Genomic DNA, 22,946 nt, shown 5'->3' on the forward strand with positions numbered 1-22,946 from the left:
CTCTGTCTTCTTTAAAAATGTTCAATCAACGATGTAAAAAATATATATGTGTGAATGTATTTGTTGACAGGCAATGATGGTAGAAGCTGATTTAGAGAGAACCAAAGAGGAGCTGAAGTCGAAAATAATGGGAATCCACATCCAGGATTCTGTACACCCTCACATGCATGATCATGACGAGACGGATGAGAGCAGTGCGGAGGCGAGTGCTGAGTTAATGTCTCCCGGCACGGTACGCGACCGTAGTGAGGAGGAAAGAGTCACTGAGGCCCAGAAGAACCAGAGACTGCAGAAAAACTTGAAGGTGAGGATAAAAAGAAATAGAACTAGCTAACTAGGTTTTTAGATTTAGATGCCTGTGTCCATCACTGAAATTTGTCACAAAGATGTTCCTCAATGTATGAATCCTGTGCACCCAAAATGTTACCCCCTCAAAGTTTTGGTTCCACATCAAGAATGATGAGATAAATGAATGATGTTTTCCAGACGATTTGTGTATTTACCCAGAAAACTTACTAAAGCCAGTATATCAATGAGCAGCGAAATTTTGCGCACATTGGGAATGTTTTTCGTCACTGTTTGTTGAATGTTTCAAACAGTTGCAAATAGTTGCAAAGACATTCCTAAACAGTTTTAATGATTGCAAACAGTTTTTCTTGTCCTCAACATTTTTGAATAACAGGAAAATCTGTTTGCAACTGTTTGCAACCTTTTAGGAACACTGACAAAATATCAACATTGGCTATGGCAAACACTTGCGGTTCAATGAGATACCGGCTTAACCTTTTTGTAATTGTTTTACATGTATTTCTGGAGTATTTGCATAATTTTTAAGATTACTATTAAACAATAGACCATACTTTTCAGTCTTCCAAAAATTTCATACCATAATTTTATTGTAACTTGTGATTTATGACTAAATGGACTCAGCCTCATCTGATGCAGTAAAGTCAAGTTTCCCTGCACCAATAGCACCTCTTAAGCAGTTTGTGGTGTCCATTCCGGTTACTCTATTTGTTCAGTTTTCTGTTAAGACATGCTGTATATGGTTTTGTTTGTGTTGACATCTTAATTGCCCCCCAAAATGCGTTGTTCGAGGAACTAGGTGCACTCTACATAATTAAACATGTTGCAAGTAGCTTGTCATTCAAGTGGTTTTATTTGCACGCATACGGTTTGTCATCCAGAAAGTCTATTACTCCTGGAATAAAATTGGACTCTATTTCCCAAGCAAAACAAGATACCGTATGATGTCGCATACAATCTCCAACACAAAAATGGATTTAATAATAACTACGGACAAAAGAATGTTTTCAGATTGGGATTGAGGGGAAGACTGGGGCGTGGGGGAGAGCTGAGGCTTTTGAATAGTCTCAGCAATGAGGATTCCATTCTGTGTGTTTGTGCTCTCTTTCAGTTCCTGAGTACTGAGCTTGCTCGAGCTGTAGACGAGAGCAAAAAGACCCCAAATGACCTGATCCATGCTGAGAATGTCAAGGCCGGCCGTGACAAATACAAGACCCTACGTCAGATTCGTCAGGGCAACACCAAACAGCGTATTGATGAATTTGAGTCCATGTAAGAAATGTCCGTTGATGGACTGAATGATCAACTGAATTGGATTAAGAAACAGAGAAGTAGAGCAGTAGTGAATTGATAACAGTGTAGGATCTCAGAATGAATGAATAGAATTAATATAACAATATATTGTTACTATCCTTGATTTCGATTTTCCCTTCCCTTACTGTAAATGTACTGCAAATGTACTGTAATAATAATGTTGGGTACGCTTGCACATTCTAATAAGAGCCAATAAAAATGTTTAGCAAAAATTCCTGGTTTGAATGGCATTGTAATGTATCAATTACATTAGCCATAGACCAAGCTTTATTGCATCAAACCTTTAATCCAAATAAATCTCAATCCCACATATTTTCTGTTTAACGTATCCTTTTGATCAGAAACACACTAAATGTTCTATAAAAGTCCATGCCCGCTCTGTTCACTTTTTTCCTGCAAAGCTTGGCATGTGAGATGGGTCACAGTAGTATCTTATCATTATGCCATTCTTCCCTTACACCTCTTTGAATACACCTAGATTGTTTTTCTCTGCTGTCGCCAAATTAATAACAATAGACGCCATCTATCAGACTGCAACAGAACATCTATTTACACTATACAGCTTTTACATGTTCAGTGAGTTTGGTAAACATCTGTTTAAAATGTGCTTGCATTAGCAGATTTTATTTCCAAGCAGTTGACAAAAAGAAGCTGGAGGTCTTATTTAGTACTTTGATTCTAACGTCAACCCGTATTACTCAATGTAACATTTTCATTCCAAGAGCACCCCATCTCATTTCACTGTGATCTTTATTTTTTCAGTCTCTATCACTGCTGATTTATTTAACACATGTATTATAAATGAAGTCAAGCAGGATGCCTCAATAGGCAGAGCTACTGTAGATTTTCTTCTACTAGTAGACTAGTGCGCTCGTAGCTACTAGCTATAGTGTATAACACACGCACACGCACACATACACACGATCTTCGTTTGCCTTTTCAGATTGCTGATAAAGTGATGCATCAAAACCTGTGGATGAGTAGCTACTAGCTACACTGTATAACACGCACACACACAGACACACACACAGGCACACACACACACACACGCACACGCACGAGATTTGTTTGCCTTTTCAGATTGCTGATAAAGTGATGCATCCAAACCTGTGGACTTAATAGTCTGATGTAGGTTGCTGCAACCTGCAGTTGAGCACGTTAGTAGAAACAACATTACAGAGAAACACTGGTGGAAATCGATTACCCAAAGCGACAAAGTCAGGGGCAGTAAGAAGGAGAAAAGTGATGACGATTCTAAGGCTCAATGATAGGGTTGGGCATTCTCACTTTCGATTCTTTTAAGGACCAGTGTCAAAATAGTTAGCAAAGTTTAAACCAGGGGTGTCCAAAGTCCAAATTAAGGCTATAATTTTGTTTTTAGCAGCTTGCAGCAGACTGAAATGAACATTTGACTGTGTATTTTGTCTGCATTGCAATAGAGTTCTACATGCACTTATATAGTGGATGGCAAGGCAGGAGAGGTTTATTCTCAACCACTCAGACATCACTTGGAAGCGTCACTGGCAGCCCCAAAGTTGTCCAAACAAACAGACCTTTCGGGGCACTGCACATTTAAAATGAAACAGAAACTGGAAAACCAACAGTGGTCTAATTTTGTATCGATGTGCCTGCCTCGTGAGAAAGCAATTTGTGAAGTGAGTCTCTGTCAGTGATGGGGCATGTGCTAATCATTGCAAACATTCAACCTCTCAGTTTGTCACAGTATCCATCCATATTGTCGCCTGTTTCTTCACTTTGTGGTCACCTGCTTCCATGACAATTGTGCCATGATTTACAGTGTTTCAATGAGAAAAAAATCAAATAATAATAATAATACAGTACTTTTGGGTTGTTCGCAGCACCAGGTTGGCATTTGGAGTAGAACTCTGGATATTTGGATCCTATTTGGCTGGCAGGAACTTTTCTGTTAGTCTAGGTTGCCTGGAGTCCTGTTTTACCCCTCTATAATACGGTGTCCCACAGGGCTCTATTTTGGGGTCCTTGCTGTTTTCATTGTATTTACTGCCCCTAGGTTTCATCCTACGGAAAAAATATATATATTTCCACTGTTATGCGGATCACAGTCAGACCTATGTCCTGTTCTCCTTAAGGCCACTCTTGTCCTGCCTACAGGAAATCAAAGCTTGGATGTCACCAAATTTCCTAGATTACAATGAAAAGAAAACATAGATTATGTCTTTTGGTTCCAGTGGCCCTTGTACATCCCATCCTGTTGACCTGGGCCCTCTGGAGTCCTATCTGAAGCCAACAGTCTCAAACTTGGGTTTTAAATTGGGCAATGATTTTAAATTGGACCGCTAAATCAGTGCTGTTGTGAAATCTATCTACTTACATTTTAGGCAGCTGGCTAAAGCCCTTCTTTTCTCAACAGCACTTAGAAACAGTGATCCACGCCTTTCTTACATCTAGACTAGACTTTTTTTACTTTGGATTCAGCAGTCCTCCCTCAAGCGTCTCCAGGTGGTCCAAGATGCTGTCATTTGCTTTCTAACTGGAGCTTGTAAGAGGGAGCACATGATTCCAATTCCGACCTCCCTTCACTGCCTCTGCAGATTCTAGAGATTATCTTAAGATACTTCTATTTGTTTACAAATCTCTAAGTGCCCTCGGCCCATCTTACCTCACCACTGCACACATGTCCGATGCCTCATTGGGTGTGTCGAGAACTAAGTGGAGCCTCAGAGGGGACTGAGTCTTTTGTGTTGCTGGTCCTTCCGTCTGGAATGATCTCCCCTTAAATGTTAGGCAAGCCCATTAGGCATGTCCATTTTTAAAACTGGTTTGAAGACCCATTTTATAACTTTTTTTTTCAACTTTTCTTTTCAACTCTGTATACTATACATTATATTGATGTTTCAATTGACTGCTTTCACTGTTATTTGTTTGTAGTTATATATGAATAGCTTTGTTACAGCTGCAACTGTTGTGAAATGCTCTATATGAATAAAGTTGTATTGTATTTATAGTACTGTATAGTATATAGTTATATTTAGAAAATGGAGCATCAGACACTCAGATTGGAGGTGGTTTTGGGTTTTATTCACTGTTATCTCTTTTTGGGAAGCATTTTGTCCAAGTTGTGTACAAACGTAGTATTGATTGACTGAACTCAAAGGTCAATCTGTGGACCTTTGCAAAAAGTAGTAATGTACCCATGAGCCAATTGTTTTAGGACAAAACACTGTCATTAACACAATTCCTCTCCAATGATTAAATCAATTCCATTAATTTTAATCATCTAATTAAAGTTGTGTTGCTTTCATAAATGGCACAGGTTTGTGAGGTGTTCCAGGAATTGATAGGGTCAGAATCTGCAGGCAAGTGGGAGAGATTTCTTTTTTTTTTCACTTTGTGAAGTACTTTGTGTTGCTTTTTAACTATAAATGGTCGCCATAAAAATTAGGGATTAATTAAAACACTGGTGCAGCGAAGAGAAATGAAGATTTTAGAGAAAAATGTGAGACCAACCAAATGTCAGTACTTTGGCCCGTTTTTTTTTTTTTTTTTTGAAACAGGAAACTGTGTAAAAAGAACATTACCAAAACCATTTATTATTAAAGACTATAGATGAGGGTTAGCCCAGACCTGCAACTAACATTAAGTAAATTATCCATGTTTTTAGTCAAAAGCAAATGTCGGGCAACCCAAGACCGCCTTAAGACAAATGAACAAGCGCCAGCACTTGATGTTCTTAATGCTAATTACATATTTGGCAAGCCAGCAGTGGTTAAAAAGAGGTTCTGAATATTTTTTTTAAAACTAATATGCTTTGAAGTCAGAGAAAAGCTGTAATGAATCGAAGTGCAGATAAATATTTATTGTCTCTGTAACAGTCAATGGTACTAATCGCATATCTTGGAACGTGCCTCAAGCATGGTATGGAGGAAAAGGAACTTGAATGCTGCACACCGAGGTTTTTATTTTTACACTGACGCAGTTAATTGGGAATAAGACGTGGAGTATCCACTTTCATCGAGAATGCTATGTTTTTATCGTCGTCCGTTTTGTTTACAACAACCAACAACCTATTTCAGAATCGCTGGTTTTATAGGTGCAGTATAAAGTTGAGTTTGATGAATTTGATTGTGATGCAGACACTTTCGTAGCTCTGCGGACATGTGGGCTTTGACCGCATGCATGGATTTCAGCAAATCAGTTTCCTCTTCTGACGTGTCATTGGCTATTCGATTGATTGCAAATGTAGTCGGTACAGTTGACACTGACAATGGCGCAACTATACCTTTTCTTAAATGCACCACACTGCTTAGTCGAGCCCACCTCTCCACAAATTTAGACCACATAAAACTTATATGGGCATAAAATTGTAGATCTTACTAACATTATTTTACAGGGACAGTGTACATCAATGAACATTTCTGTAGATGCACTAGAATTAGCCAAATAGCTACTTTTTATCTGTAGTCCCTGAGGCAAGGTGTGTGACACAACGACACAACACGTGATTCAGACAGAGCTGGGTCCGACCACCGACCCGACGGTTTCTGAACGACTCGCTCTACTGCCTGAGCCAGGTCTGCCGCTGACTTGGAACATTCTCTCAAAAGTTTTGATTTGGACAATCCCCCCCCACCCCCCAAAAAAACTGCAAAATGCTTGGTTCACAGACTTGACAGACTTGAACTTAGGATTCTTTTGATATTTCAGTGTGCATGTGCACCCCTGACTACCTGTCGGTTGAAATGGGCTTGTGAGTTCAGTATGATCTAATAATGGGAATGAATGTAACTAACATCTTATTAGTTTAAAGAGTCATCAACAAAAAAGTAGAAAAAAAAAAGTATCATCAGTATCCACTTGTTTGCTTACCAACTCATGCAAGCAAAGGTCATCTTATCCTTAAGTCATTCTGATCTTGTGATTGTTAGTGGTGTACTGACAATTTCATCAAGAACACAGCAATGCCAGGAATTTGTAAGTTCTCTCTATGATTTTGGACATTTCAACCTCTTGCGCTATCATATGTTCTCCTGTCTTACTGGTTTCTTCTCTGCATCATCAGACCCAGCAAACCGGCTTCTGTATTTTTATATATAATTTTTTTCTTGAGCAATATTAGCTGATCCAGATCATCAGCATAAAGCAAAGAGCTTTGTGCTTTAACGACATAACCAGCTCAACTAAACATTCATTCAGAAGGAACACATGCTGGAATGGATAGCTAGATAGCTCTTGGAAAATATACTGGCTTTTTCCACTATGCAAGTCTCAAAGAAGGTGAAGGCAATAACTTTCTCAGTTTCTCACTAGTGCAATGTAATAAAAGGCTCATTGGGTCTTACGAGAGCCACCTTTCCTTGCTACCTTGCATTTCCTTGCCTTCTTGCATGTTTGCATTTGGATTTAATGACGTCCATTCTCATTTTGCCATTGTTATTGTTTATCTAGTATTCAGTACTTGGTTCTCACATGCACCCATTCATACATTTTGTATTCATTTAGCTGAGTCTGCTTTAGCCATTCCAAAAGAACATTTGTTTGTCTCGACCAAGGGAAGGGAACCCTGGATGTATGAAAAACAACTCTGTTCATTTGAATCAAGTGTTGCAGCAGGACGACATGTAAAACAGGCAAGACATGGCTCTGGTGGGACTAACGTTCCCTACCACTGCTCAGTACAGATTGACTGATGACCAATTCGGGATCCACCCTACTCCTTGCAACAAAGTCAAGATAGTATCCAGCTCACCCAGCCGCCTAATGAATGGACGGATGCTTTGGCATCTGACTGGCAATGTAACCGATGACTTTACAAGTACGGCCAGTACAATCAAATATCATGTGACCATAGAAAGTGCACTCAAAAGTTAGGTTTTGATTAAACTTTCTCACTCAAAGGTCTGCCACTGGGGTAGACAAAATAAATGGAGGCAGAGACATGGAACACCGGACATCTCTATAACACTAGTTTGGGGTTAAATTAGGTACCTGCACCGAGGACAACCTGGGGCACAAAGGACGAACAAAAGATGTGAACTTCTGTTATTCATCTAAAAGTTCAAACATCCTCATTGCCACCAGTTCTGGGTTCAGGGTATCCCCCGCCTACTGCTGGGATAGGCTCCAGCACGCCCGCGACCCCCGTGGGGACAAGCGGAATAGAAAATGGATGGATGGAATATGACATGAATATATTATCATGTGATGCCGCTCCCTCTTTTGCGTTATTTTCAGTAACATCAAACTAAATGTAACTGTTACTTCTGGGCTGAATATATGTTACTTCTTTTAGAAAAAAACAATAACACCGGAGTTATTTTGGTCAAATCAAGTCAATCTTTAAACGTATTCACTCATGAACAACTGCATATGAACACATTGGCAGTGTGTCAAAACATTTCCACTATCTTAACATTTTCAATATTTTCCCTTTCATGGCACTATACTCTTTGTATTCACTGCTCAAGTTTTTTTCTGTTCTTATTTGTCCTTATCCATACATTTTTTTTCCTTTTCCTGCTTGCATACACACCTTCCAGCGCTTCTTTCTCTATCTGTGCATAGCGAGATTTTGCGTCACTGAGCCTCCAGGAGCAATGCGCTACAGCTTTCCAGCAATCCCTGTGGATTTGGAATAGCACACCACCCTAGTCCATAACTCCATTTACCATTTACTTGCATCAGCTAACAGCAGTTGGCTTGCATGGGTGCAGGTATTAGCAGGTCTTTGCTGTTGTCAAAGGTTGTTTGATGTCCCCACAGCGCCGTGCTTTAGGAACTTTTGCATGGGTTGACCCTGTGCTTGGGAATGAAACTTCCCCAAGTTGACCATTTCCCCGATCCTCTTCAGCTCTTCCACATCAACTGGTGGCGACAGCTGCCGTATAGCCCCCACCTGTTCTGCATTCTTTGGATCCGGTCAAATGATGGACTTGTTAATGAGGTGCCTAAGGAATCGCAGTTGGCCCCGTGTAATGGAACACTTTTTTGAACTTCAAGTCAGCGTTGTATTACCTCCAAGTGATCATCATGTTCTTCCTCTGTGGCACCATACGGCAGGACGTCATCCATGAGGACATCAAACCTTCAAGGTCCTGGAGACTCGCCATCAGCACTCTCTGGAAGATCTCAGGTGCACTTCTAATTCCAAACAGAAACCGTTTGAAGTTGATGCGGCCAAAGGTTGTGTTGATAGTGAGCTTAGGCGATTTGTGTGGAAGGGTAGAACCCGATCAGTGCATCCAAGGAAGAAATTAATTTTGCTATAAACTCTTGAACTGCAGGCAAAATGTAAAGTTCTCTTTTGACAGCTTCCTTCAGTCTGGAGGTCGACACAGATGCCGTCTTTACCTGTGCTTTTCTTCAGGACTGCAGTCAGCCTCTGTAACGTTTTGTTCTTTGCAGGGAAGAGGAACACGGAGCACATGGCTGAACATTTTTATTTCTGCTGTATTTTCACTACTCCACTTGGTAAAGTTCCACACTCACCATATGCTTGGGCCTCTGTTGTTCACTGTCTCATCAGCTCACCTCACCAGCTTCATTTTGACAGACGGCGGCTCGCTGACATTGTGCACCCACATGTTATAAATTGCGAGTGATTTTGCCATTGTAGGTCACTGTGCTTTGGATCTGACCTTAGCGCTGCAATTTGCCCATTGCCACCTGGGCTATCGAACTGAATTGTCAGGCCACAGTTGTGATGAGCGAGTGAGCGGTCTGTTCCCAGATGACGTCTGCCCCGCGTCGATTTTGAACTCTACTGGTGTAGAACCTTGTAACAACTAGACGGCCCATTGCTCTTAATACCCATCTTCTTTTGTCACTGCCCCAAGGCACCAAGGCTGCTGCTGCTTTTCCACCTCTCTCCTTGCAATGTAAATTTCAACTTATTCGGTTCTTATGTCCCACTTTGTTGCATGAATTGCATATGGCTTTCTTAGCAGGGCGATCTTCATTCTTATGTTTTGCCTCATTTCCCACATTGTCCATTATTTCCCTCTCTGTGCTTACCGTAGTATTTGATTTCCCCCGTTGAACTTGTTTGTGACTTCACATACCGTTCCAGCTGTTTCACCTTGCATGTATCTCTATGGGAGTGCCAGCATCAGGTCGTTCATCACATGCAGCTTACGTGCAACATCTTTGTCCGTTATTCCTATGGTGATCCATTAAGCTTGTTGACACTAGATTCTGATTGGTTCAGAAAATTACATCAGTGTGCATTATCAGATAATATAAACAAGTAAAAAGGCAATTAAAATGCAAATACAAACTATTTTGAGTTAACACCATGACAATTTTAAGTCACCAAAAGAAGACCGGCGTTGTCAGCTTGCATAAACCGTCACATACTGATACTGATGATGGTAGAATGTCCATCCATTATCCAAATCGCTTATTCTAACTAGGGGCAGGACACTTATGTATATGTTTAAAAATAATAATAACTGAATGTACACATCGGTTGTTACTAACAATGTCAAACTAGAAAATCCTTTGCTGCAGTACTGAATGGAGTTTAGATTCCCTTGGAAAACTATAGGATTGGAATGAGTCTTCATAGTGAAGTCCACGGGTGTTGCCAGGGGAAAGAAATTGTTTTAGTAAAACTTGTGACTCCAAAACATAGGAATTGTTTCATTATTTATTTTCAGTGAAAATTGACCATGTTAATGCCCTTCGAGGTTTACAATTATCAGGGATAAAAGGATTTGCGGAGAAAACCATCATTTGTAGGTTCACACCTCCTCATCTCCCATGAATCCATGATCATTTGTACACCGGGTGAAGAAATAACGCTGATATGTACATCGATACATTTTGGACTGGAAAAAGTAGGGAATTTTGTAGGAACCCTGTCATGAGTTCATCCACATGGCTAGCCAAGAGAGCACTCACCTCAGATGAGAGGCAAAATGCCTAATGGCCGTGCAATCGAGTCGATACCCCGAGGAAATATTTATACATGTTTATTGAAGTAATCTTGTGTGACACCAAAACTATCTGATCGTGACACACTCAATACACAATACTGGTCTTGCCTGTTTATTAATGCTGGTACCATTGATATTTGTCCTAATTTCAACTTTTACAAAATGGAAAAATTTAAAGAGGAAACTCTGGCATGAAAAGTGATCACTAACGCAGTACAACATTTATGACGGCAGGTGTTCCTCCACAGGGATTCCATTTACTTGTAAATCAAAACTTTGGTCAGCTGTTTTTTTAAAGTCCTTCCATGAATCCCAACACTGGTTTTCTAGTCAATTGGGTTTCTAGAAGCGCAGTACACACGCAAACACCTTTCCGTCACATCAACTTAAGTGTCAAGACCAAGCTAAATGAATGAATGAATGAATGAATGAATGAATGAATGAATGAATGAATGAATGAATGAATGAATGAATGAATGAATGAATGAATACATAAATACATAAATAAGTAAATAAAATTTAAAAAGCCAAAGAAGTTTTGCAGCCCCAAAGTGTAAAGACTAGACTGGAACAACGTAAATTTTCGGGACGCTGCAGCATTAACTTCCTGTAGTAGGTCACTGGAATCTTTGAGCGGACCATAATCTTTATGTTTTGTCTGTTTTAGTGGAATGTGTGCAACATTTTTTCCCATTTGTTATTGTTTGAAGCTTTTATTCTGAGTCAAGGTGAAGGTTCCAACATATGAATAAAAATGATGGATGCTTAAAGCATTTTTGTGTTATCCAAAAGATGAAATTGTATCTGGGTTTTGTTTTATTATAGAACTAAATCTTTTGTTCCCATCAAGACAAACAGCCCCTTTGTTGCAGCTACCTTTGTGTTTGCTCCAGGTTTTATTAGTGATGTTACATATTTTTAGTTGCTTTTGTGACCTGTGCTCTTCATATTTAAGAGCCCAGCGTTGTTTTTTTGCGTATTTTAAGTCCTATATTTGTCAATGTACAGGTACTGACTGCCTTTAACCACATTTACGTTCATTATTGACATGCACATCTGTCTTTATTTTATTATATCTTTATGAGTTTAATCTGCCACAAAATAGGGATAAATAGGGAATGTATATGTATAAATAGGGATGTAACAATGTCCAATAGGGATGTAACAATGTCTACACTAATTTGGATAGAGGGTCACTGAAATCGCTGATCCGAACAACCAATGATTTATAAAGGAAAATCATGAAAATGATCAGGGGTGCCCAAATTTTTGCATATGACTGTATATACCACTATAAATGGAGTTCTAAAGTTTAATAAGTCAGACAGTCATGGCACGTCCCTCAATTTCTAGGGTTTTTTTCCATCCAAGAAAATGTGTTGCACTGATTAGGAGGCTCTTGGCTGGAAAAAAAAAATATTTCACAGGGGCTACATTATTGAAAGAAGGTTGAGACCCACTGGTATAATTGATTGTTTTGAACCACACAAAGCTACTTATTGTGTGTTTTTTTTTTTGGTACTGTTTACTTAGCTTATTTAGGGACCATGAACACATGACATTTATGAAAAAGAAAATATGCTTTGCACCAAGTATTACTGTTAGTTAATTTCCATCCACAATCCCTCAAACATACACCAGGAATGCCATGTTTAGTCTAGTGGGGACACATACAACATGTTATTGTAAAGAAAATGTTGGTCTTGACTTTCACTATAAGATGCATCATCTAATTTTCGGCAAAACAAGACAAAACTATAAAACAAAGATGAACTAAATGATCATTAATAAGATAATAGTAATACCAGATTCGCAATGTGCAATGGCATGTTGTCCTCTGAGAGATTATCAGGTGGATCACGGAAATAATTAATTTTCACTTAAATGGTCCGAAAATTATGAATAAAAATGTATTGTAATGTTCGTTCATTATTGGGCGTGTGAAGGCGGGGCCAGTTGAGTGTAAACAGACGTCAGAAAGGGGGACGCAGAGGTTGGAGAGGATGCGCTGTGAGTTAGTGCGTGTGTTGAGCGTATGGGCGTGAGTTGGGGCCACCAGCAGCTCTTGTATAAATGTGTTTTTGTTGAATAAAAAGTTGCACCAGTGACTGTGTGCAGCCTTGACCACAATGAGGGGCATTACAGTATCTTTAATGATGTACTAATGCCAGTAACAGGTAGTGAGATGCAGAACAATGAAATTGGAAATTGTCTTTCACTTGATAGTCCCTTTCCACCTCAAAACGCTAGTGCGTGCGTGCGTGCGTGCAGGCGTGAGAGAAAGGGAGAGGGAGATTTATTTGAGGGTGTTTGTAAAACTTAAAGGTTGGAAAATTGCTATTTCATGGCAACGTTTTGTGCAATCCACAATGTAGAGATTTTTTTAGTGCTAAATGAAATATGAACTATAAAGAACACACAAGAGCTGGACGTGTCTTGTAAGCGCCCTGTGGCAGTCACTTTCCTTTCCAAACAGGGGTTTTCCTCTCGCGAGATCTGGGTACGTCACTCGCTGGCAAATATAACGGAATTATTGTATAATTGAGGGGTATTTGTCACTGTTCGGGCTTACACAAATGCCTGCAAAGTTGCGCTGGGCCAGATTTTAGGTCGTTTACGTTTGGCATTGTGTGTGCACCAGGATTTGTTGTATTGAAAAATGAGGAGGAGAAAGAGAGAAAAAAAGTTGCCCAACCCGCCGATTCGATCGTCAGGACGTCCCCTCTTTCCCGTCGAGAACTGATCGGCTCAGACTCATCCGGACTTCCTTCCCCCTGACACGACCACATCTCTCTCGAGGTTGAGAGTAACTCGAGCACTGCTCAATCGAGGACGGCCAACGCTTGTGGGATGGATTTTCGCTCCACTTTGTCCGACTTAGAGGAGCCGGGCAACTCTTCAAGACACGAGAGAGATCGCTTTGACACCTGTCCATGTCCGACTACGGCCGAGTTCAGCAGGGCCGTGTCCGTGTCTCTGGGTTTGGACCCCTTGTCGTCACCTAACGCCAACGCGGGTGGCACATTTGCTGACTGCGAGTCGGCTGTGGATCAGAGTTTCCGTCCAGTGGCGGAGTTCGGAGCGGCTTGGAGCGTGCACTCACGACGCAACGCTGACCCGAGAAAGGACGAATTCGGAGACGTGTGCCACGGAATCCAGCAGGTGAGCTGCATGGACCTTCTGAGGTCAGGCGAAGCGGACGGCGTGCAGACTGTGACGCGCGGTTCGGTGATATCCACGTTCTTGAGCAAGGATTCTAACTTGTTTGCACACTCTGCCACGGAACCGCCCTCCCAAATGGACCATGTTTTTGCATCCAAACTCTACTCCGCCTACGCCGAGAACCCGAACTTCTACCGAGACACCCCAGGAGCCTTGCGCGTAAATGAACGCGCTTACGGCGGCCGAGTTGAAAAGAGTCGGGAGTGTAAATATTGTAACTGTGGACAAGCAAGTGCCCGATCCATGCAAGCGTGTGCCTGTGTCTGGCACAAGGGTGAGCACAGTAAAGGTGGCATGCGAGCCGCAGCAACGACGGCACAAGGCTACGGCCAAATGGAAAGTTACCCAAGTGAACCTTTTCACGAGCAGCCCACTTTTCCGTCAATCAAGACTGAGCAGCCAGCGTGGATGGAGTGCACAGAGAGGGGCGGCTTCAGGTAAATACAGTAAGAGTGACAACAACAATTCTTTTGTTTGGTTCCATCGCACCAGGGGAGGGCAAATTACTCATGCGGGAATTCTTTCCTAACTTTCATTCATCCGCTACAACTTTCTTCTAATCAGAAACAAAAGGGAACATTTAGCGTGAACGTCTCGTCTGCTGACTGCATTGTCCTGTCAAGCTTCACAGTTGGTCTTAATGAGCGTTCCTTTGTTTCATGTTGTCCTTTTGAACTTTTGGGTTATGTTCTCTTCAGTCATTGCTCTAACGCTTTAATGTCGTGCAGGGCAACAATATTCATTTCGCGACGGTTGCACAGTACCACATGGCGCGGGCGCGCCTCACGCACACGCACAAATCTGGCAAATCTGTCTAGCTCAGTTCAGCTTTCCTATCGGTGTTACACAATTTGTGTCACAACACCATGTGCAGCTCACAGCCTTGGCCTTGTTGTGTGCCTGCTCAAAGCTCACGCCTGCCTAAACTTTTGCAGTGCTCTTTGCACAAAACAGGTTAATATATCAGTATCCATGTAAACATGAGATACAGCACCTGCTGCTGATCCTGTGGCGGGTTGCATTTTGTTTTTAAAATGCTGCAGAAAGCTGCTCGGCTTCACAATACAGCGAGTAGTCATATGACACAATAATATCTTTCAGTGTAATCAGATCGCTGTAGATGGGCAGACGATATGTTGGCTAAGGTCAAGCACATTGACCCAAATCAAAATGGTAGCTTGACATGTGTGTTCAGGCCTGAAGACCTGTTGCCAGCTGTGTTCCTGTCAGATCGCCGGGTGTGTCAGGTCTGTGGGGATGATGCCTCAGGTTGTCACTATGGAGCAGTCACCTGTGGCAGCTGCAAAGTATTCTTCAAGAGGGCCGCTGCTGGTGGGTGTGACACGCACATACACACCATTGCTCATCCGCTTATTCCATTTCTTACTCTTGCTCACATGCAAAGCCAACCAGGGCTATTACGTATGAGCCGACATCCATTTATTGTTGCTCGTAGTAAGACAAACATAAAGCAAGGGCATTGTTGAACTGGCCCCATCATCCCCCTTTTTACAGGTAAACAGAACCACCTGTGTGCCAGCCGAAACGACTGCACTATTGACAAGCTGAGGCGGAAGAACTGCGCCTCGTGTCGCTTAAAGCGGTGCTACATGTCAGGAATGAGCCTCAAAGGTGAGGAACTGGAGATCAGAGCAAAGCAAGGGGAGAGCAAGTATGTATGCCTTGTAGTTAAACTGCTGAGTCAGCGGAGATGCATTACTTTACATATATTGGATCAGAAATTACTAATAAAATGGTCTAACTGAGGCGGCTCGGTGGTGCACTGGTTAGCACGTCCGCCTCACAGTTAGGAGGGTCCCGGTTCGATTCCACCTCCGACCCTACCTGTGTGGAGTTTGCATGTTCTCCCGAGCCCGCGTGGGTTTTCTCCAGGCACTCCGGTTTCCTCCCACATCCCCAAAAACATGCTTGATAGGCTGATTGGGCATTTTAAATTGCCCCTAGTTGTGAGTGCAGATGGTTGTTTGTCTCTGTGTGCCCTGTGATTGGCTGGCAACCGGTTCAGGGTGTCCCCCGCCTACTGCCCGATGACCGCTGGGATAGGCTCCAGCACGCCCGCGACCCCCGTGGGGACAAAGCGGTGCAGAAAATGGATGTATGGATGGATGGATGTTCTAACTGGAATGCAGTGGAAAAAAATTGTTTCGGAATCGTCCAAAACTGTGTTTTTTTCCCAGCAGCCAATGACGGCAAACTTTCCCACATGGTTATAATAACCAGTGGGGTCTTTGTCTGCCATTGTGCAGCTAAATTATAAAAGAAAAAAGCTCAACTCAATACATTATTTTATTGCCTTGTTTCTTCTACTGCTTGTTTCAATTGCCCATTGTGGATTGTAGGTCGCCGGCTTAAGGGAGTCGGCCAGACGAGGAGCGGGGAAGAGGAGCAAGCAGCCTGGGGACACGGAGAAGGAGGAGACAGGCCGGAGCTAAGAGATGCCGTTTCCGGGCCTCGAGGTGCTGTCATATAGTGCCGCACTCACCCAAGCTTGCCCATGTGATTCTTTTTTATTTTTCCTCTTTTTGTGGCTGCCTGCCTGACTGACCGCTATTGCTGGGTGTTTTCCTCTTTCTAGGCTCCCAGGGTGTGGTTCTAAGCATCCCTCCGACTGTACGCTCCCGCCTATCCCTGCTCAACGTGCTTCAGAACATTGAGCCAGGCGTCGTCAATGCCGGGCACGACCCTGCCCTTCCGGACAGTGCCGCCTCCCTGCTTACCAGTCTCAATGAGCTCGGGGAGAGACAACTTGTCACAGTTGTCCGCTGGGCCAAGGCAATTCCAGGTAATTCACTACAATTCAAAACAACTATAAAACTAATCCAGTACAAAATGTGGCTATATTCTAGCCATTAGTGCCAGTTATTCTCTGGGCCCACCCAGGGGATCAAATAGTCACCACTAGGGGTAATGTGTTCATATCCAAGTCAAGAATGGCACATTAGCATTGGATTGAAATTAACAGTTCCATAGGGAAGTCAACTAAATGTGTATTTTGTTATTTTGACATAGTAAAACACAAGACAGATGCAGTTTCAAAATTGCAGTGTGTAGTGGTTAGCACCTCAGTCTTACATTCAGTAGGTTCTGGGTTTGAATCTCATGAGGCCTGTGTGAAATTTGCATGTACTCTCTGTGCTTCAATAGGATTTTCTCCTCCAACATTAAAAAAACACATGCATGCTAGGTTAACTGGGGACTCCAAATTGTCCAAAGGTATGAATTAGATTTTTTTAATTTAATCTATTTGTGTAACTAACCAGAAAAAGCATCCATCCATCCTGAACCGCTTCTCCTCAGGAAGGTCGCGGGCATGCTGGCGCCTATCCCAACTGACTTCGGGCAGTAGGCAGAGGACACTCTGAATTGATTACTAGCCAATCGCAGGGCACGCAGACAAACAACCATCCGTACTCAAAAGTATGGGCAATTTGGAATGCTCAATCGGCCTACCAAGCATGTTTTGGGGATGTGGGAGGAAACCGGAGTTTCCGGGGAAAACCGACACAGGCATGGGGAGAACATGCAAACTCCACACAGGGAGGGCCGGAGGAAGAATTGAACGCGTAACCTCTGAACTGTGAGGCGGATGTGCTAACCACCGTACTGCCCTCCTCCCACAATTATAATTGCACTGCCCATTGTAAGCTGCTGACTAAGAATTGGATTCTCCACAATTGTTTTTATTAACAGTGACATATGTAGTTAGTAGCATTCTTCTGGGTCAAATATACAGCATATGATCATTATGACATTGTTAAAACAACAAATGCAATCAAATTTTGTTTTGTCAACAGGCTTCTGCAACTTGCATGTGGATGACCAGATGACTGTCATTCAGTTGTCCTGGATGGGGGTGATGGTGTTTGCGCTGGGTTGGAGGTCGTACACCCACACAAACAGCTCCTTGCTCTACTTTGCTCCAGACCTTGTTTTCAATGAGTAAGTCACCCTGTTACATTGCACAGTTCTGTTAAAGAATGTTTGAATTTTGTGAAACCGCTGTGCAAAGTTTTGCTGGGTGCAAAGTGTAAAGCAAAAGTAATCATCCTTGTTCAAGTTGTAATTCAGTTAATAGTCTTGAGTTTTGAAGGTGAATTTGGCTCAGAGGCCGTAAGCCTGCCACAAGCTGCTTCCGCTTGGCAGTTTTAGCAAGGACACAGTAGAAAGTGTGCCGGTGCCACTCTTACGCTTTTGGGCTTCCTCTGACCCGCATGGTAATGGATACGCCTGCCCCCGTTTATGACCTCTATTTTTCCTTTCTCTGTCCGTCCTTCTCTTTTTTTCCATTATCCATCTCGCTCATTTTTCTCATTTCGCTTTTTCCTAGTTCTTCACAGTGCACCTTCTTTTCTCACATCTTGTGCGCCTCGTTCTGATCCTACATTTTTTTTTCCCCATGCAGCCAGCGGATGCATATATCCAGTATGTATGAGCACTGTGTCCGAATGAAGATTCTGTCCCAACGGTTATGCATGCTGAAGGTCACCAAAGAGGAGTTCTTGTGCATGAAGGCACTGGTCCTCTTCAGCATCGGTGAGTCTTGCAAAGTCTAGTCTAGTCAAGTCAAGTCTGAAATTGTTCTTGGGAGAGCTGATTGAATGGATGTTGATTCTTGAGAGTTGCTGTGAGTCGTCGTGTTCTGTATTTGTGTTGTCAGTGCCAGTGGAGGGCCTTAAGAACCAGCATTGCTTTGATGATCTCCGGACTTCCTACATCAAGGAACTGGACCGCTTGGCCAGCCACCGTGGGGAGAACGCCCGAACACAGAGGCTGTTTCAGCTCACGCAGCTACTGGACTACCTCCAGTCGGTAATGCGCATAACTCCACCTTTACACAGCTTGATGTGACTTTGAAGTAATATTTACTATAAATGTCATTGGGAGTTGGTGTCACTAAACTGCAAAGTGCATCCAAGTTTCGACATCCACCAGCAGTGAATTTTCCCCCATTATCCAGAATTAACAGCATTACGTAAGGTTTTCCTCTCTTTCAATTACATCAACTCTTTAACAAAACCACTCATTTTGTAATCCCCCCCCCCCTCATATGTTGGAGCACTGCCCCACGGGGTGTAGAAGATCTACCGCGAGCAATCATCAACGTTCATGTACCTCCAAGATGACTTTTCTGTTCTGCTTTGTGTAACAGAATCAGGGCCGTAGCCAGAGAGTTTACAGTGAGGTGGCCAGGGTGACAAAACCGCTCACTGAAGAGTGGCGAAACATGCGCAAGCACATTGTAGGACTAGCAAAAAAAAAGTCACTCAAGTCAACTTTAAAGCGTGCTCAACCTATTTTTTTTTTTTTTTTTTATGAATTATTTTTCCGGGCTTCATTGTACCCCACTTAAACAGACATTTACAGTCTATTAGCACCCTCTTTTGGTGGAAGTTAACACTGCATCAGTGATGTCTGTTAGAATAATTATGTTTTGGCGCAGTATTGACGCCGGATGGGCTTCCTGATGCTTCACACTCATTTTAAAACAGGTCATAACTTGGAATAAGTGTCTGTTCGACCCATTAGAGTGTTATGACTGGGATTTGAACTGTGATTCGTCTTCTTCCTCTTGTTCTTAGAATAGAATAGAATAGAATAGAATAGAATAGAATAGATCTTTATAATAATAATAATAATAATAATAATTATTATTATTATTATTATTATTGTCATCATTATTATTATTAGCTGTGACAGCAGCCCATTGCACTGCTTGCTGCTCAGCTGCAGGGTAATGTGTTTTTAATCTACCGGGCGTCGCTAGTTAGAAGGTACATATTTACCCCAGCATCCCTGTATGCAAATTACTGCTTGGTGTTTGTTGACCTGATATCATATCATGATGTGTAACTATTGGAAATGGAAACTAATTTGTGTTAAACTGCACGAATGCAAAACTTAAAATGTGTCTGTTGGCTAGTAGAGATTCAATGTGACTCTGTCAGTGTCTCGTCTCGTCCCCAGCCGTTCCACTATGTGTCTGTTGTCATGGTTTCTGTCTGTGTACTCGCCCCTCCCCTCCTGTGTGCCCATGATTAGTTTGGGTTTTTCTCACCTGCCTCTTGTTACCTGTCGTGTATATAAGTCCTGTCTGCCCCTCACGCCCCTTCGGATCATTGTGTGCTGTTGTCTTGATGTCTTTTGGTTCCTGTTGTCTTAATGTCTTCACGTCCCTGTCGGTTAGTCCTTTTGTTATTTCGATAAGTCATGTAAGTTTGCCGAGTCTATTAGTTTGTTTTGCTGAAGAAATCCTAGTCCAAGCTGGATTTGGTTGCCCTGCTCCAGCTGATCTGTGACAGTCAGTGTGATGTAAATTTTTTGGGTGAAAAAAAAATCAGGGGAGGCTAAACAGTAGGAAAATGATTCTAAAAAGATTTGTTTGTGACATCCCGAGCATCGTCACATTCTTGTATCCCCTTCTATAACCAAGAAGTCATTGTAAATTACATTCCCCACAGTCAAGGCTTTGTAAAACGAAATGCACATATTTTTTGGTTTGGATTTGGCATTGTTTGAATATGGAGGATTCCAGTTCAGCAAATCGGATTCCGGTTTGAAATTTTCAACCGAAGGCTACAGCAGTTGATCAGCGAAGGGGGGGTTTTGCTGGTGGCATGGTGTTTTGAAAGTTAATTGGCGATATTTGGGGTCTGTCACGCGATTGGACCGGCTCGGATACAGGGCAGCCGATTGGGAAAATCTTGACCTTTTCAAAATGTTACATATAACTGAACTGTCCTTAAAAATGTCCTTAACAAATGTACTGTGTATGAGAAGTAGAAAATGTCCTTTACTACATTTAATCATTCCAAAATGCATGACTGCGTTTTATGTTTTAAATGTTGTGCATTGATTTGTATTTAGTTTAGTAATTTATTCACATACCACTAGAGAGAGCTGTCTTACCACGAGTGGCACTAATACTACACTGACAATTCCTGCACTACAGTTCACTACAGTTAGTCAACCTCACTTAAATTGTGCAAATTGGCAGTAAAAATAGTGTTTCTTACACCGTGGAACATAAAGAAGCAATACAGGAAAAAAAACTGCTTAAAAAATGCTCTTACAAATGCCTCAGTAAGTACCAAAAATAGTCCTTTAATTGGACAACGAGGTTGTCTAATTAAGAGCCCGTCTACAGTTTCTATATGCATTTATCTTTCCCTACAGCTGGTGGTTCTGTAATTTAATCTTAAAGTAATTCAAATCTGCAAAAATCAATTTTTTTGCTGTTGCATATTACATGTAATGTGGACAGAAACAGTACAAAAAGGATCGGTGGATTATCCATAGCTTTACTTTCTCTTACCTACTTACATTTATAGTTATAAATAAATGAATAAAATTCAATGTGTAATTAGGACAACTTTGTAAACCCAGAATCATACTTGTGTATTTAGGAAGCTTTAGCATTAGAACCATTATTGTCAAAACTTAAAAAGAGAAATACACACCAACAACACATCATATATGTACATATACGCATATTGTCGTATATTCGGTTATTGTGGTGATACATGTTCCAATAGTAATTAATCATTGAAAGACTTTTGAATTATTACATATAAAGAAAAGAATGGAAGGTCTTGCTGATGTCACCACTAGAGAGCGTATATGAACAATATCCCACCAAAGTATTCATCGAAGTGAAGAGCAGCAATGAAGAAATGTAGAGAAAGAATTCTTTGGTAATGCATGTTAGGAAAGGAGCCTGGACAAAAGGTTACAGTTGCCGTTTCCAAACGCTACGTCATGATACAGACATCGCTGTCAAATCTCCATTTAAGCACAGTGTGTTTAATGACCCTCATTCTTTGCCTTTCCTGCAGATTGTGAAGAAGTTGCATCAATTCACTTATGAGCTTTTCATTGAAGCTCAGTCCCTGCAGACCCGCGTCAACTACCCGGAGATGATCTCAGAGATTGTAAGCGTCCATGTGCCCCGGATCCTTTCAGGCATGGTCACGCCCATCTTATTCCACAAGTCATCTAGAGAGCAGACTCTTTGATTGTGCTATATGTCACTTGAGATCTGACACACCCTCCTTTAAATGGTTGTGGTAAAAATATCAAGAATGATGGAGCCAGTGGATGATGGATTGGCACAGAGGTACCGCATCTGGATAAAAACTAAGTGAGCTCCTTTTTTCTGCCTAATGTATTCTAATTGTATCAACTCTGTTCTTCTTTGTGCCTTCTTTGCGTGTTGTGTCAAGTGCATCAAATGTTACTTTGGCCTACTATGGCAACACAAACCTTCAGCTTGAAAGCTAAATTGGTAGTGGGGAGATATTGTTTGCAGAGTCAACTCATCTGTGGTTTATGCACTAGTATTTCCCCCCCTAGCTTTTTTTCTACAGTGTGCACCTTATCTAACTAAAGTTCATGACTGACGGTTAGGGCTCGTCATTCATGCAGAGCAGCTGAAAGCTTTTTAAAACATTTCTGAAAGCAATGGAGTGTTCATATATTTGTACAATTATGATGGTAACTTGAGAAAAGAACAACACAAAAGCAGCCCACACTGACAAGTGGTTAGCTTAGTGTATTTTACAATTTGCTGGTTTTTATTATTTGTATTATTTTATGTAATTTGACTTTTCCACAGTTGCAATTTTTCTACAAGTGTACTTTTTTCAAAGTGTTGTTTGCAAGTGCTCTGTTGTGAATCCCCATTGTAGCTTCTGATTGTGAGGTAGGTGCTGCGATGTAAATTTCCAGTGGAGAACCTGTTTATCTATGACAACATGTAATAAAAACAGGATCACAAAAGCGTACTATGTAATGTTTGGCGGCACAGAGGTCAAGCTGTTGTGCATTATGACAAGATGCAATACTTTGCAAAAGTCTGAGGCGCCGACTAGTTTTCTTTCTTTGGTTACATTGTGATATAATAAAACTGCGTATAAAAGCCCATGGCGATGGAATTAATTGGAATTTCATTACATTTAGCATTTGGGAAGCAGGTTCTTATAAATTTACACTGTCGTGTAAATTGTGTGTATTTTGTCCTGAATAGTGGCTCTGAGATACATTTCAGTGTATGCTATGCAACTCTGTCTGTGACAAATCAAAGTGTAATGTCAGAGGAAGTCACTGTAGTCCACCCTAACCTTTCATTATTTTCATCTGTGTAAAGATCATTTTTAGCAAACGTGTTCTTTC

The 22,946-nt window shown here is 41.6% G+C and overlaps 2 protein-coding genes across 4 annotated transcripts in view; both read left to right on the top strand.

The window, feature by feature from the left end:
• LOC148404177 (moesin a-like) overlaps positions 1-1,863 on the top strand; it is a 25,204-nt gene extending 23,341 nt beyond the window's left edge. The window contains exons 13-14 of one of the 3 annotated variants that reach the window (XM_088371516.1): positions 71-304; positions 1,418-1,861. In XM_088371516.1, coding sequence (XP_088227642.1) covers positions 71-304; positions 1,418-1,582 — 399 coding nt within the window. In that variant the 3' untranslated portion in view covers positions 1,583-1,861. Of the gene's footprint in view, positions 1-70; positions 305-1,417 lie in introns of all 3 variants that reach the window. The other 2 variants (XM_088371501.1, XM_088371511.1) reach the window with 2 other exon arrangements.
• An 11,233-nt stretch (positions 1,864-13,096) lies between these two features.
• On the top strand, positions 13,097-22,697 carry LOC148404179 (progesterone receptor-like). Its single transcript, XM_088373689.1, has 9 exons — positions 13,097-14,194; positions 14,953-15,089; positions 15,273-15,389; positions 16,118-16,234; positions 16,354-16,560; positions 17,573-17,717; positions 18,181-18,311; positions 18,436-18,587; positions 21,611-22,697. The coding sequence occupies exons 1-9, from the start codon at positions 13,386-13,388 to the stop codon at positions 21,788-21,790; spliced, it is 1,995 nt and encodes a 664-aa protein (XP_088229815.1). The 5' UTR covers positions 13,097-13,385; the 3' UTR covers positions 21,791-22,697.
• The last annotated feature ends 249 nt before the right edge of the window (positions 22,698-22,946 follow it).

This window comes from Syngnathus floridae, chromosome 1 (assembly GCF_059516105.1).
Source record: "Syngnathus floridae isolate MCC-2025c chromosome 1, RoL_Sflo_1.0, whole genome shotgun sequence".
NCBI lineage: Eukaryota > Metazoa > Chordata > Actinopteri > Syngnathiformes > Syngnathidae > Syngnathus > Syngnathus floridae.